Source organism: Hoplias malabaricus, chromosome 14 (assembly GCF_029633855.1).
Source record: "Hoplias malabaricus isolate fHopMal1 chromosome 14, fHopMal1.hap1, whole genome shotgun sequence".
NCBI lineage: Eukaryota > Metazoa > Chordata > Actinopteri > Characiformes > Erythrinidae > Hoplias > Hoplias malabaricus.
The window spans coordinates 38,593,820-38,608,864 of NC_089813.1; the positions used below are offsets into that span (position 1 = coordinate 38,593,820).

At 48.4% G+C, this 15,045-nt stretch overlaps 2 protein-coding genes across 7 annotated transcripts in view; one reads left to right on the forward strand and one right to left on the reverse strand.

The window, feature by feature from the left end:
• The window catches only part of fcho1 (FCH and mu domain containing endocytic adaptor 1), a 65,009-nt gene extending 58,743 nt beyond the window's left edge, over positions 1 to 6,266 (forward strand). For all 3 annotated transcript variants that reach the window (XM_066643486.1, XM_066643488.1, XM_066643487.1), the window contains exons 26-27: positions 5,109 to 5,276; positions 5,729 to 6,266. In XM_066643486.1, coding sequence (XP_066499583.1) covers positions 5,109 to 5,276; positions 5,729 to 5,757 — 197 coding nt within the window. In that variant the 3' untranslated portion in view covers positions 5,758 to 6,266. The remainder of the gene's footprint in view (positions 1 to 5,108; positions 5,277 to 5,728) is intronic.
• Positions 6,267 to 6,620: 354 nt separating this feature from the next.
• rfx2 (regulatory factor X, 2 (influences HLA class II expression)) overlaps positions 6,621 to 15,045 on the reverse strand; it is a 57,545-nt gene continuing 49,120 nt past the window's right edge. For all 4 annotated transcript variants that reach the window (XM_066643494.1, XM_066643492.1, XM_066643491.1 and 1 more), the window contains 8 exons: positions 14,639 to 14,769; positions 14,263 to 14,414; positions 13,940 to 14,037; positions 13,396 to 13,545; positions 12,081 to 12,289; positions 10,176 to 10,329; positions 10,037 to 10,079; positions 6,621 to 8,634 (listed from right to left, as the gene is read on the reverse strand). In XM_066643494.1, coding sequence (XP_066499591.1) covers positions 8,513 to 8,634; positions 10,037 to 10,079; positions 10,176 to 10,329; positions 12,081 to 12,289; positions 13,396 to 13,545; positions 13,940 to 14,037; positions 14,263 to 14,414; positions 14,639 to 14,769 — 1,059 coding nt within the window. In that variant the 3' untranslated portion in view covers positions 6,621 to 8,512. The remainder of the gene's footprint in view (positions 8,635 to 10,036; positions 10,080 to 10,175; positions 10,330 to 12,080; positions 12,290 to 13,395; positions 13,546 to 13,939; positions 14,038 to 14,262; positions 14,415 to 14,638; positions 14,770 to 15,045) is intronic.

Below are 15,045 nucleotides of genomic sequence, written 5' to 3' on the forward strand. Positions count from 1 at the left end.
TTGGACATCGGAGTTTAGTGACTCTATGTTTAGGGAAGAGTTTTTTCTCATCAATAAACTTCCCATTGGAGTCCATTAGCAGTGCAATGTTCAGATGGTGTATAGTCCCGCTGGGCTCCAGATGTGCTTGGAGGCTGGTGGAGGTTGAGGGAAGAGGCTGTTGTGAGTCAGCCGGGGTTAAAGGTGGAGGTGTTTGGAGGCTGGAGGAGGTTGAGGGAGGAGGTTGTTCTGAGTCAGCCGGGGTTAAAAGAGGAGGTGGTTGTAGAGGCTGCTGTGGGCTGGTGGAGGTTGAATCTTGCGGGTGGGTGAACAGGTCCTGGGTGGGTTTCTGTGCTGTTACAGGAGCCTGTTGCTGATTGAGGAGTTGGTTTCTCAGACTCCGTACGATGTCGTCTCTCTGTCTCAGCTCCTCTCTCAGAGCAGTCATCTCCTTTCTGTGGTTGTCCCTGTCCCTCTCCCTGTCCTTCTGTAGTCCTCTCACCTGTGCTTTAAGTTCAGCCAGCTCTTTTCTGTAGGTCTCTCTGTCTTTTGTCAGCTCTTTGTCCGGTTGCTGTTCCAGGACCATCTCCCGAAGGTGCACTAACTCCACCTCCAGTCGAGTGAAGTGCTCCTTCATCAGGGTAATGGAGGTGTGGAGTGAAGGGTGTTGGTCTTGATCGGTGTCCTGGTCCTGAGCGGAGGGTTCTGCTGTGTTGTGCTGTGTGTGAGGGTTCGGTGCTGTAGTGCTTTGTGTGGGAGCACAGTCTTCTCCCTGCAGAGTGTCACTGGTTTTTTCTTTCTCTGCAGTCTCCTTAAGTTCATTAAAGGCCTCCTGAAACTCACCGAGGTTCCCCTGAACCATGAGTGTTCCGTTCTTGTAGATGTTGACTGTGATCAACACCGTCTCTGAGTCGTTGGGGTCTTTGATCTTTACCTTCCACCCGTTACAGATGCCCTCCTTCTTCACAGAGGGGTAGTGGGAGGTCAGAGCTTTGTGCCATGAGCTGGGGTGGTCAGAGTAGAAGATGAGGTTGCTGACTTCCCCGGTCTTATACAGATCTGCAAACAGAGTCTCTGGCTTCTCCTTCAGCAGCTTGTGTTTGAACTGCTTTCGGGCGGCGTCACTCTTCACCTCGGGGGGGTATGTGACTGTGTGGAACTGTGCAGGAGCGCAGAGTGAGGCCTCGCTGTCTTCAGGACAGCAGGAGAGGAGCAGGGCTTCCTCTGATTGGCTCATTCCGAGAGCTCGTTTGAATGTCACTGACGGAATGTTTATTCTCAATTGTCAACTGACACTTTAGCTTTAGCCCTTAGCTTAGCTTTAGTTTTGTTCTTAAAATCTATTAAATATCAGCAAAACCTTAAACAAATAAGCTCTTATTTTTCCTCCACTGTGTGTAAAGGAGGTGTCACTCACAGATGAGCTGCTGGTGATGTGGGTGACGCTGGGGGAGATGAGTTTTCCTCTCTTTCCTCTGACCTCAGTTTTGCTGTTAGCTGCTCTGTCTGGGTGTGTTCTCCTTACAGTTACAATCAGAAAACCTCAAATATCTCACAGATTCTGTCGATTTTAGTCTCGTTTTTTGTAATTCTGTTCTTAGTGAATCTTTCTGCAGTGTTTCTTGAGATTATTTCAGAATTTCTCTCATTTAAAACCAGAAAATAACACGAAAAGTCTGGGAGCTTACACAGACATGACTGTAGTAGAATGTAGTAGATCTCTCTCTCTCTCTCACTCTCTCTCTCTCTGATTCACTCTCCTGTCTCTCTCTCTCTCTCTCTGATTCACTCTCCTGTCTCTCTCTCTCTCTCTGATTCACTCTCCTGTCTCTCTCTCTCGCTCTCTCTCTCTCTCTCTGATTCACTCTCCTGTCTCTCGCTCACTCTCTCTCTCTCTGATTCACTCTCCTGTCTCTCTCTCTCTCTCTGATTCACTCTCCTGTCTCTCTCTCTCTCTCTGATTCACTCTCCTGTCTCTCTCTCTCTCTCTCTGATTCACTCTCCTGTCTCTCCATCTCTCTCTCTCTCTCTCTGATTCACTCTCCTGTCTCTCTCTCTCGCTCTCTCTCTCTCTCTCTGATTCACTCTCCTGTCTCTCGCTCTCTCTCTCTCTCTGATTCACTCTCCTGTCTCTCGCTCTCTCTCTCTCTCTGATTCACTCTCCTGTCTCTCTCTCTCTGATTCACTCTCCTGTCTCTCCATCTCTCTCTCTCTCTCTCTGATTCACTCTCCTGTCTCTCTCTCTCTCTCTCTCTCTCTCTCTGATTCACTCTCCTGTCTCTCTCTCTCTGATTCACTCTCCTGTCTCTCTCTCTCTCTCTCTCTGATTCACTCTCCTGTCTCTCTCTCTCTCTCTCTCTGATTCACTCTCCTGTCTCTCCATCTCTCTCTGATTCACTCTCCTGTCTCTCTCTCTCTGATTCACTCTCCTGTCTCTCTCTCTCTGATTCACTCTCCTGTCTCTCTCTCTCTGATTCACTCTCCTGTCTCTCTCTCTCTCTCTCTCTGATTCACTCTCCTGTCTCTCTCTCTCTCTCTCTCTCTCTCTGATTCACTCTCCTGTCTCTCTCTCTCTCTCTCTCTCTCTCTCTGATTCACTCTCCTGTCTCTCTCTCTCTCTCTCTCTCTCTCTCTGATTCACTCTCCTGTCTCTCTCTCTCTCTCTCTCTCTCTCTCTGATTCACTCTCCTGTCTCTCTCTCTCTCTCTCTCTCTCTCTCTGATTCACTCTCCTGTCTCTCTCTCTCGCTCTCTCTCTCTCTCTGATTCACTCTCCTGTCTCTCTCTCTCTCTCTCTTTCTCTGATTCACTCTCCTGTCTCTCTCGCTCTCTCTCTCTCTGATTCACTCTCCGTCTCTCTCTCTCTCTCTCTCTCTCTCTCTCTGATTCACTCTCCTGTCTCTCTCTCTCTCTCTGATTCACTCTCCTGTCTCTCCATCTCTCTCTCTCTGATTCACTCTCCTGTCTCTCTCTCTGATTCACTCTCCTGTCTCTCTCTCTCTCTCTCTCTCTCTGATTCACTCTCCTGTCTCTCTCTCTCTCTCTGATTCACTCTCCTGTCTCTCTCTCTCTCTCTCTGATTCACTCTCCTGTCTCTCTCTCTCTCTCTCTGATTCACTCTCCTGTCTCTCTCTCTCTCTCTCTCTCTCTGATTCACTCTCCTGTCTCTCTCTCTCTCTCTCTTTCTCTGATTCACTCTCCTGTCTCTCTCTCTCTCTCTGATTCACTCTCCTGTCTCTCTCTCTCTCTCTCTCTCTGATTCACTCTCCTGTCTCTCTCTCTCTCTCTCTGATTCACTCTCCTGTCTCTCTCTCTCTCTCTCTCTCTCTGATTCACTCTCCTGTCTCTCTCTCTGATTCACTCTCCTGTCTCTCTCTCTCTCTCTCTGATTCACTCTCCTGTCTCTCTCTCTCTCTCTCTTTCTCTGATTCACTCTCCTGTCTCTCTCTCTCTCTCTCTCTGATTCACTCTCCTGTCTCTCTCTCTCTCTCTCTCTCTGATTCACTCTCCTGTCTCTCTCTCTCTCTCGCTCTCTGATTCACTCTCCTGTCTCTCTCTCTCTCTCTGATTCACTCTCCTGTCTCTCTCTCTCTCTCTCGCTCTCTCTGATTCACTCTCCTGTCTCTCTCTCTCTCTCGCTCTCTGATTCACTTTCCTGTCTCTCTCTCTCTCTCTCGCTCTCTGATTCACTCTCCTGTCTCTCTCTCTCTCTCGCTCTCTGATTCACTCTCCTCTCTCTCTCTCTCTGATTCACTCTCTCTCTCCCTCTCCCTCCCTCCCCATATAAATGGGGGTTAAAGGGTTAACAGATGAAGATGGCAAGGTTACATTGTGAGTGTGGTCCACCCCTGAGATGGATGGAGGCTGTCAGTCTGTGCAGAGATAATTAGATACAGTTTTAAATGAATGGATGAACACTCAGACGCTGAACTGGGTTTTTAGAGAATTTACAAACCCTCCTCAGATGACTGTGATTTTCATGTTTAATAGAAATATAGTTCTCCAGTTAAACTCTTACAGACGTCTACGTTTCCGGAACCATCCACCTCCTTACCTCCAATACCCCCCTCCCCCATCCATCCCCCACAAAAACACAAAAGAAGCAGATTAAACGAGTGCTTGGCCTTTATCCCGACCTCCTCTGTTCCTCTATATTTAGCCCAGTGTCAGTGTGTGAGAGTCTGACTCCAGGACTGTGTTACTGTAGGAAAGCTCTGAGCCGGAGCCGGAGGATGAGGACAAGTCTTTCACATTAAAACAACACAGAGCTCTTCAGGAGTGACTACATGTCCCCAGTCAATCAATTCCCTCTATGGTTTAACACCCACTGGTTGTGGCTCATTACTCCTCCATCATCGTTTATCATCTCCATCAGATACTGCACGGTTTAAAGAGGAAGTTCACTTTCGAAGCTCATGTAGAGGTTACTCTCTGACTTAAAACTACACAGCTCCACGGACCTGGAGGTGACTGTCTGTGAGGAGTGCGGTGTGTTCTCCCTGTGTCTGCGTGGGTTTCCTCCGGGTGACTGTCTGTGAGGAGAGTGGTGTGTTCTCCCAGTGTCTGCGTGGGTTTCCTCCGGGTGACTGTCTGTGAGGAGAGTGGTGTGTTCTCTCTGTCTGCGTGGGTTTCCTCCGGGTGACTGTCTGTGAGGAGAGTGGTGTGTTCTCCCTGTGTATGCGTGGGTTTCCTCCGGGTGACTGTCTGTGAGGAGAGTGGTGTGTTCTCTCTGTGTCTGCGTGGGTTTCCTCCGGGTGACTGTCTGTGAGGAGAGTGGTGTGTTCTCTCTGTGTCTGCGTGGGTTTCCTCCGGGTGACTGTCTGTGAGGAGAGTGGTGTGTTCTCTCTGTGTCTGCGTGGGTTTCCTCTGGGTGACTGTCTGTGAGGAGTGTGGTGTGTTTGTACAAGATGGGTTTTAATGGAAGAAAAAACATTTTCTTAGTTAGAAGCAGTTGATTTAAAACTAGAAAGAGAAGCCCATGTAAAGCTAGAAGAACTGATCCCAAAACGACTGATGAAATGGAGTTATTTGCTAAAAGTTGGGCGTTTACCCTGTAAATGATTCATGGTCCTTTCAAACAGCACTAGGCAAGAAACAGAATTGATGTGTGGTGTGTGTGTGTGTGTGTAGGCTCCGGGACGTTGTGTGCCAGTTGGCAGTGTCTGGAAGTCCCCCGTGGTCCTCCCCCCAGCCTGGCCGTGCAGTTTGTGGGTTCAGGGGCGTCCCTCTCAGGGATGGACGTAGAGCTGGTGGGCAGCAGATACAGGATGTCTCTGGTCAAGAAGAGGTTCGCCACAGGTGAGTGAAGTGTGTGTTTGTGTGTGTATTCCACAGTGGGAGCACCTTAAAGGGGCCGTACTCTACGTCTTTTCCACAAGAGAAATAAGTTCTGGGGTCTCAATGACCCCAGATGCTTGGTCAAAATGCCACAAGGATCAAACCCCGCAGCAGCTTCTCCCCCTGTCTAAACAGCCCTCTTCAGGTCGCCCACATTCAGCGCCCGTTTCGTTAAACGATAACAAGCCGCTCGCTGTTCACCCCCGACCTGAGCGCACAGCGTTGAGAAGTGAGGAGCAGAAGCTGTTTTTTTTAGCCGTTTTCGCTCAGTTCTCATTTCTCGTTTACTCCGTTTTTACTTAGCGCTCTTATTTCTCAATGCCAACGCTGTTGAGACACTGACCTCATTGTATGGTTCCCGTGTCTGTTCCTGATGATAGTTAACTAACAGATGGCATGCTCTTGTTTCTCAGGGAAGTACATGGCCGGCTGTTCGTTGTGAGAGAGATTTAACCCTTCGTTCTGAGTTTGCACTTTCTCCCCCGAGGAGGCCAGGCCCTGCCCCAGGGACGGAGCGGACGGCTGGAAGAGTGGGGGACCTGGACGTTATCCCTGACGAATACACACTGGAGATCCAACTGGCCTCTCACTGTCTCTGCTGCTTAGGACCAATGTGTAATAGAGCAATATTAGACCTGGTCTTGTTTTATTACTTCAGCGCTTGGCTCCGGACTTCTCCCACTCCTGAGCCTCCTCTTCTTCTTCTTCCTCGTCCCAGTGCTGTTTTATTTGTCTTCTCCATTCGTTTGTTTCCTGTGTGCGATGCGTACTGTGGACCTCCGCCGGCTCGGTTTGGAAACCTGGTGTAAAATATTTCTTCCTTTATTTTGTGGACCTTTGTGATTGATTCCGCTTTAAAGACGTACACAGTAGGAGTTCTGGAATGATGGAAAAGTGGTGTTTGTGACTGTATCGGGATAAAAAAAATATTGTTATTATTAAAGACTTTGTAACGACAGCTTCATTCGTTTTCATACTTTCTCTTCTGATTACAATGTCTGTTGTATGTTTAGTGGGCGGGGCTTAGTTGGTTCATCTGACATCAGGTCTGGTCGAACCAATCAGAACCCTGGATTTTCAACCGTTTCTGTTCAGTGCGTCTCTGCTGCAGTGGTTACATCGTCGTGACGATGCCACTGTCGATCATTCTGTGACGTGACCCCGCCCTCAGTTCTGAGCAGCAGCAGGGAGGAGTTTGCTGAGGAGGCGCTAGCTCTGCGTTAAACTGTAACACGATGTAAATATATAATAATTAAAGTGAAAAAAGAAGGGAAAAAACGATCAGTGAGTGGTTTACACCAATTTATTACACATTTTAAACCAGTACAAAATACAGCTGAAGTAAGCAGTTTTGTTACAGACTAGAGTCTGTTCTCAATCTAAAGGAAAGGAGTCGAGAACAGTTTTCTTTCTCCCAAAAAAACAAGAGCATACACAAAAATAAAGGTATCAATATAGTTGTGAGAAGAATCATATCTACTCCCATAAAAATAATCCGTAGCCAGAAGATCTAGAACAGCATTACAAAAGAAACTATTACCAAGGTACACAAAGTAAATACTCTTCCCCAAACACACCAAAGGCGAAGCAGTGTGACAGGCGCCGGAAAACGGAAAGCCCGAGACCCTCCGACAGCGGAGAGTGCAGGGGTCGAGGCCACAGACATCAGCCGAATCACGTCGTAGTAGAACATCCATCAGCGCTCGGGTTCAGATTTGTAAACAGGAGAGAAGGAGTTAAAAAAACATGGCCAGGAAACCACCTCTGGCTCTAAACCTTTCCTTAAACAAGGTCCACCACGGACATCCATCGATTTAAAACATTGAGACCATGTGATTAAACAGTAGTTGGATTAAAAATGAACGTTAAATGATAATTGATAAAGCTGGGCGCTGGGTCGGGATCGGGAATGCAGCACCGAGGCGACGTGGAGTAAAAGGTGTGCGTATCTCGTAACGTGAACGCTTCGTTTACCGACTCTAGTATCTATTAAAGTTCAATTATCGTATATTTCCATCTGAATTCCTACGACATGGAAGATCTAAAACGAGTTATAAATTCTTTAAATTTAAAGAGGATCTGCGTCAGCAACGTTTTTAAAAATTAAAAATCTCAGGTACGTACGTTTGATCAAAATGAACGTTTAAAACACAAGAAAACAAGCAAGGCTCACTTCCAGTTCTTCCAAAGAGTCGTTTACAGACGTTCGGTCGCCCTCGGGACCACGTGGAACCGTCTGTAACCTTCTGGTCACTTTACGTAGTTTGGGCTCGAGAGGAAAAGCACTCGTGGCTTGGTTTCGCCACTTTTAAAGGACCTCACCCAGATGAACACGCACATAAAAGTAAAGTGAGCTTATTTACATCTGAGAACAATCAGCGGGACCGGGGGGGAGGAGGGGGCTGATCTCCTGTAGGACCACTTCACACAGAACAAACACTACGGGAACACGGAGGTTAGCATAGAAAGAGTTGAGGTATCCACAGCTCACCTGATATGGCCAGGGGTGGTGTATTATTTTTATATACACTTCTTTTCGTCAGAAGGAACAGCGCATTGTGTGTGTGTGTGAGTCGTCCATGTGGTTGCCATGGAGACGAGAGGTCTGCAGTGCTGGTCGGGCTGGCTGAGAGATGCAAGGCTGCTTTGGGTTTAGTTTGGGTTTGCATTAGGGAGCCATACCATAGCTACGAGGGAAAAGAAACGAAGCCCCAACCCCCCGGCCTCGGCGGAAAGGTGCTGGACACGGCTGAGGTTATAGAGACGATACATTCATACTGCAAATACAGGCACGGCCCGGGAACAGCGGCGGTTTTCTGCTCTCATCTAAGGCACTGGGGGGAAAAAAAGGACACTATGGCACGGAGATCCGGAACTAAACACGCAGCGCTGGCTCCGTCTGAGCTCAGAGAGAGAGAGAGAGAGGCACGGCTGAGAACCAGGTGGAAAAGAGAGAGAGAGGCTGAGAAATCAAAAAACTAACCCTGGAGCATATCGACAGCTAGACACTCGACACACAGCTACATCAGTAGAGATCAGTGTTAAAACACAACTCACTGCTCGGGTGGGATCCGAGGATATTCAATAAAATCCCACCTGCTCTCTCTCACACACACACACACATACACATACACACACACGTACGTACTCGCACAGGTCCAGCTACCCCCGTGCGGACCCCGGTGAGAGGGCTGCTCTTAGATCTCCTGCAGCGAGTGGTTGATCTCGATCCTCTCTCTCTTCACAGCGGGTTCACAGGTTCCTCGAGACACGTCCCCGTCGCTGCCGAGCTCGCTGATTTCATCTGAGAACGAGGGCTCTGGACACAAACAGAGAGGGGGTTAGTGACAATGTGGAGCTGCTTCCCCAAGGATCCACTAACCCCCGTGTTTTGTAAAAGCCAAAGTAATGGCTCTCATTAGTGTTTTGTGGGAGATTTCCTGTTGACTGCATTAGTGTGACCTGATTAACTCTTTAGTTTCAGTGCGAATGGGCGAACACTGCTCAGAGAACAAAGGGTCATCAGCCTCTTCACAAAGGTTCAGATTAATATTAATTTAAATTAAAATAAACAGCACTAATGTGTGTTTGGTAGATTATTTCTTTGTTGTAACAAAGCTTCTTGGCAGTAAATCTTATATCATGGGAAAGCCTGTTCATTTCCCTTTTAAATGGTGCCACATTTGTAAGGAACATGCATTTGTGGGAGGAGCAGTGGAGCTGAGAGTGTGGGTTGCGCCCATGAAAAATGTGCCACATTCTCTCCACCCAAAGCCAAACGGCGTATTCTGTGTGATGGTGTGGGGCGGCATCTCCCTCACTGGAAGAACTAAGCTTGTCATCATTGGAGGCTTTTCAATTCAGAGAGACATCGAGATCAAATTCAGCAACCAGTGGCAACCCCATATCTCCACAGTCTGGGACCAAACCAAACTCTATCCTCCACCATGTCACCGCTCACCCTCCACACAGTGGGGTTTATCAGAGACTACCTCCAGAATGTGGGAGTGAAGAGGAGGGAATGACCTGCCAGCTCCTGAACTCAACCCCATTGAACACCTGTGGGATCTTCTTGGGCGTGCTGTTCGTGCCACAGTGACCCACACATCCACGGTGGCTGACACGCGACAAATGCTGCTTGAAGAATGGGATGCCGCCCCACAGCAGTGTGAGACCAGCGTGAGGTTGAGGTGGAGGCTGTTGTGGCTGTGTATGGGTCTTCCACACGCTACTGAGGCTCTTGTTTGCTCAATGAATAAATTGTTAAACTGCCGATGCGTCTTGTTTCTTCAAACTTCAGTGTTCCAGTCCACCACCGAACACCGAACTAGTCAATGGCAGGAGAAGCTGTTGGTCTTTGGCAGAGAGGATTCGACACATTTTTCATGGGGCACAACCCACACACTCAGCTCCACTGCTCCTTCCACAAATGCATGTTCCTTACAAATGTGGCACCATTTAAAAGGGAAATCAACAGGCTTCCAACGTTTGGTGAAAAACAGTATGTCATTTGGCCTGTAATTTTGACAGTGAATCCTGAATCTACTCGCAGGTTAAACACACGTTGCAACAGGAAATCTCGCCCAAAAAGCTCTCAAACAGAACGAGCCAATCGGAACGCTGAAAATAAGGTGTATCACTAGATGCGTATTTGTGTGGTTATGGATTATGCAGTTAAACTAGGCCCGGCCGGTCCAGTCAGGACCATGCACCATCCGTACCTTTCTCCAAGAGTGAGGGCATCATTGAGCTGAGGTCACTGAACTGCAATTCAGAAAGACACAACATGATATTACACTCATGGAGGCACACCACCAAAGCTGACACGTCACACAGAGTAAATCTGAGCCTCGTACGAACCTCTCCCATGACCGCGATGGGCGTCTCGCCGGTGGCCTGAGCGACGCGGTGCTCCACCAGGTAGAACATGTACTCGTCGTACAGCAGCCGGATCAGGTGGAAGGAGCCGAAACTGGCAGCGCTCCGCAGCGTCAGGTCTCTGATGACCATGGAGCTGCAGAGGACACGACAGTGTGAAGACACCAGTGGGAAAAACACCAGTCACCCGGAGGAAACCCACGCAGACACAGGGAGAACACACCACACTCCTCACAGACAGTCACCCGGAGGAAACCCACGCAGACACAGGGAGAACACACCACACTCCTCACAGACAGTCACCCGGAGGAAACCCACACAGACACAGAGAGAACACACCACACTCCTCACAGACAGTCACCCGGAGGAAACCCACACAGACACAGACAGAACACACCACACTCCTCACAGACAGTCACCTGGAGGAAACCCACACAGACACAGAGAGAACACACCACACTCCTCACAGACAGTCACCCGGAGGAAACCCACGCAGACACAGGGAGAACACACAACACTCCTCACAGACAGTCACCCGGAGGAAACCCACGCAGACACAGGGAGAACACACCACACTTCTCACAGACAGTCACCCGGAGGAAACCCACACAGACACAGGGAGAACACACCACACTCCTCACAGACAGTCACCTGGAGGAAACCCACACAGACACAGAGAGAACACACCACACTCCTCACAGACAGTCACCCGGAGGAAACCCACGCAGACACAGGGAGAACACACCACACTCCTCACAGACAATCACCCAGAGGAAACCCACACAGACACAGAGAGAACACACCAAACTACTCACAGACAGTCACCCGGAAGAAACCCACGCAGACACAGGGAGCACACACCACACTCCTCACAGACAGTCACTCGGAGGAAACCCACGCAGACATAGGAAGAACACACCACACTCCTCACAGACAGTCACTCGGAGGAAACCCACGCAGACATAGGAAGAACACACCACACTTCACACAGACAGTCACCCGGAGGAAACCCACGCAGACACAGGGAGCATACACCACACTCCACACAGACAGTCACCTGGAGGAAACCCACACAGACACAGAGAGAACACACCACACTCCTCACAGACAGTCACTCGGAGGAAACCCACGCAGACATAGGAAGAACACACCACACTCCTCACAGACAGTCACTCGGAGGAAACCCACGCAGACATAGGAAGAACACACCACACTTCACACAGACAGTCACCCAGAGGAAACCCACACAGACACAGAGAGAACACACCACACTCCTCACAGACAGTCACTCGGAGGAAACCCACGCAGACATAGGAAGAACACACCACACTCCTCACAGACAGTCACTCGGAGGAAACCCACGCAGACATAGGAAGAACACACCACACTTCACACAGACAGTCACCCGGAGGAAACCCACGCAGACACAGGGAGCATACACCACACTCCACACAGACAGTCACCTGGAGGAAACCCACACAGACACAGAGAGAACACACCACACTCCTCACAGACAGTCACTCGGAGGAAACCCACGCAGACATAGGAAGAACACACCACACTCCTCACAGACAGTCACTCGGAGGAAACCCACGCAGACATAGGAAGAACACACCACACTTCACACAGACAGTCACCCGGAGGAAACCCATGCAGACACAGGGAGAACACACCACACTCCTCACAGACAGTCACCCAGAGCAGGAACCCACAACCTCCAGGACCCTGGAGCTGTGCGACCCCAACCCCTACCTGCTGCTCCACCGTGCCGCCCCAATTGTAATTTAATCAGAGTTTATACAGTGTTCTGAAGTGTTTAAAAGCTAAAGCGCCATTAAAATAAGTTTTCAAATACACTTAAATGGTCAAAGAGCATTGGTAACGTACCTGTAGAAGGACCACTTGAGGAGGAACTGTCGTGCAGCTCTGGGGAAGCTGGGGCTGCCCTCGTGCGGCTTCAGCACTTGGCTCACCACGTTGTCCAGCCATGTGGCCCACTGGTCCAGAGAGCTCTGCTGCTGCAGGGTGACTTTAAAATCCTGCTCCAGGCGCTGCACTACGCTCTCATCACACTGACACACCCACGAGGCCTGCTCCTACACCACACAAGCGCAAGAGGTAGATGGTAAGAATGGTAAGACACACTCTTTCACACACACACACTGGAGAGGAGAGCTAAAATATTGGACGACATTTGAGGGAAGCACGGAGGGGAAGTTTATTGCAAATCAAGAATCGGTACAGTCTCCAATAGCTGCTGGAAAATAGACCTTTCTTTACAGTCTGTAAACAACCCTGATACGGTACGGTTTACAGAGCACTACATCCATTATTGGGCACAGTGTGAAGCCGTGGACTCGTCGTAGGGAGAAATCAACAGCTGTAAGGTAATGGCAGATGGTAATGAAAGCAGCTCTTTGGAAGAAAGCCATGGTGATCAAACAAACCCACTTCTACAAACACAACACAAATATGTCTACACTTCATTACCATCTCAGAATAAATCCTCTTGCCCTACGCCTTAACACTGGTCGTAGCAAGAGGACGGAACACAGAGAGAAGAGGCTGGCAACACGGCACTTTCAGAATGACTGCTCATGGACTAAAGATTATCATATTCATATCACACTGAGGGAGACCAGAAAACCCAGTATAACGTCTGGCATTTTTGTTTGTTGCTGTAGAAGCCAATAAGAAGCCTGCTTTAGCTTTGGAAAACACCTATTGCTCATAGGTTGCTCTGTAAATGCTCATGAGACATAATGGTGTTTTTCCTAAAATCCCTTAGGAGAAAAAAAACGAGACAAAAAGGAGACATAAGACACGAAAGAGAGAAAAAGGAGATAACGGTGTTGTTTACTTCATCTGTCAAGTGTGTGACGACTTTACTGAGATCTCCACTGAAACTCAAGAGGAGACACGTGAGCTCTTTATCCCAAGAGACTCCTCTGTTTTTCATCTGATCTCATTGTGAAGAGAAACTAGAGCCTAGGGTTAGCGTGGAAGTGTAAAGTAAGCTAAGGCTGTAGTGTGTAGTGAGAAGCCTGCATCTGCCTTCTGCAAATCTACAGCTAGATGGCCCCCTCAGCGCTAGTGTGGAAGTGGACGCTGTTAGCGCTAAGCTAAGGCCTATAATGTGTAGATAGAAACGTAAATGAATGTTAGCATTAGGCTAAGGCCCGTGGTGTAGAGAAAGTCGAACCTGCACGTTGGCGAAGTCGACGCGGTTGAGGTCACTGAGCATCTGGTTTATCTGGGAGGTGTTCTGGAGCACGGCTCGAGCCGCCTGAGCCAGGTGATTCAGGGAAGTGTATCTGCGCAAGGTCTGCGCAAATGCACTCACGACTGCAACCTGCGCACACACACACACACACACACAGGGTTAAATATCTTTTAGAAAGAGAGCACTTGTACAGTTTAGTTAAAGTAACACTAGGTAATATTTGGTATTTTTGCTCCTTGGCTCCCCCTACAGTTGCAGGGTGAAATTCACTTGTACATGAGGTATTCTACCCTCCTCCAAAAGCTACATAGTGCAGTTTCTGCAGTGATGAGCCCAGAGTAGCAACAACAGAGGCTCTATTCTCCCTTTTACAGCTCAGTGAAGCATCACAATGATTTTGAAGCTGTAACGGTAAGGTCAAAATACTACCTAGTGTTCCTTTAATGTTTACATATGACAGGAGGAGGAAGCATGAGGGAGGCCCTTTATATTCAGGTAATGCAGCTTTGAGCCGAATCGGTACCTTGGTGCGGACAATCTCCTGGGGGAAGTTACTCATAGCTGAGGTCAGCCAGCCCTCTAGACTCTTGGCAAAGTTTCTAATGGCTTGAGTGAGAGTACCTGCAGAAAGGAAACCAAAGCCACAACAATTTCATTAAAACACAGCATTTTACGTGAAAATGTCACCAACAGAAATGCTCCAAAATGACTTGGAATTAAATCTTTTTACACTGACTTCCACTGAAAGTAAACAATGATTTGTAACTAATTTGGAGACGTTTTGAACACTGGCGATGTGTTAAATATTACACAGTTCTTTAGCGGAGTACGTAGCATGGTACTGACTCGGAACAGGCCGCAGAACATCGGGGATGAGGATTTCCACCAGGGCCTGGTACAGGATGTGATCACAGCTCCTCATCCACTGTTTCACTGGCTCAAACTTGCACAGAGCGATCAGCTTCTCACTGGGGATTGCTCCCTCGATGTCCTCCTCACTGCAGAGGGAAGGAAAATGTTCTTAAAATGTTTAAAGGGGAAATCACAGAAAATATAAACACGGGACAAAAACAAAGGTTTGTAAAAACACACAGTAAAAAAAACACATGTAGTTTGGATATTAAAGGATCCTAAAGTGTACAGTGAGTTTCCTCACAGCAGGTTTAAAGAATCTACAGAAATGTATGTGCCTTATTGGGAGTGAACTGTGGCTGTGTCAAACCTGTTGGGGATGTTGGTGGTGGTGGTGGTGGTGGTGCTGCTATCACTAGATGGCGCTGTTGAATACCAGAATGTCTGCCACAGCTTCTCTATGAAGTGGAACTGTAGATTGATCACCACATCCAGAGTGGCCTGAGAGAGAGAGAGAAAGAGTGCAAGAGAGAGAAAGAAGAGAGAGAGAGAGAGAGAGAAAGAAAGACAGAGTGCAAGAGAGAGAGAGAGAAAGAAAGAAAGACAGAGAGAGAGAGAGAGAGAGCGCAAGAGAGAGAGAGAGCGCAAGAGAGAGAGAGAGAGAGAGAGAAAGAGAGAGCAAGAGAGAGAGAAAGAGTGCAAGAGAGAGAAAGAAAGAAAGAAAGACAGAGAGAGAGCGCAAGAGAGAGAGAGATAAAGAAAGAAAGAGAGCGCAAG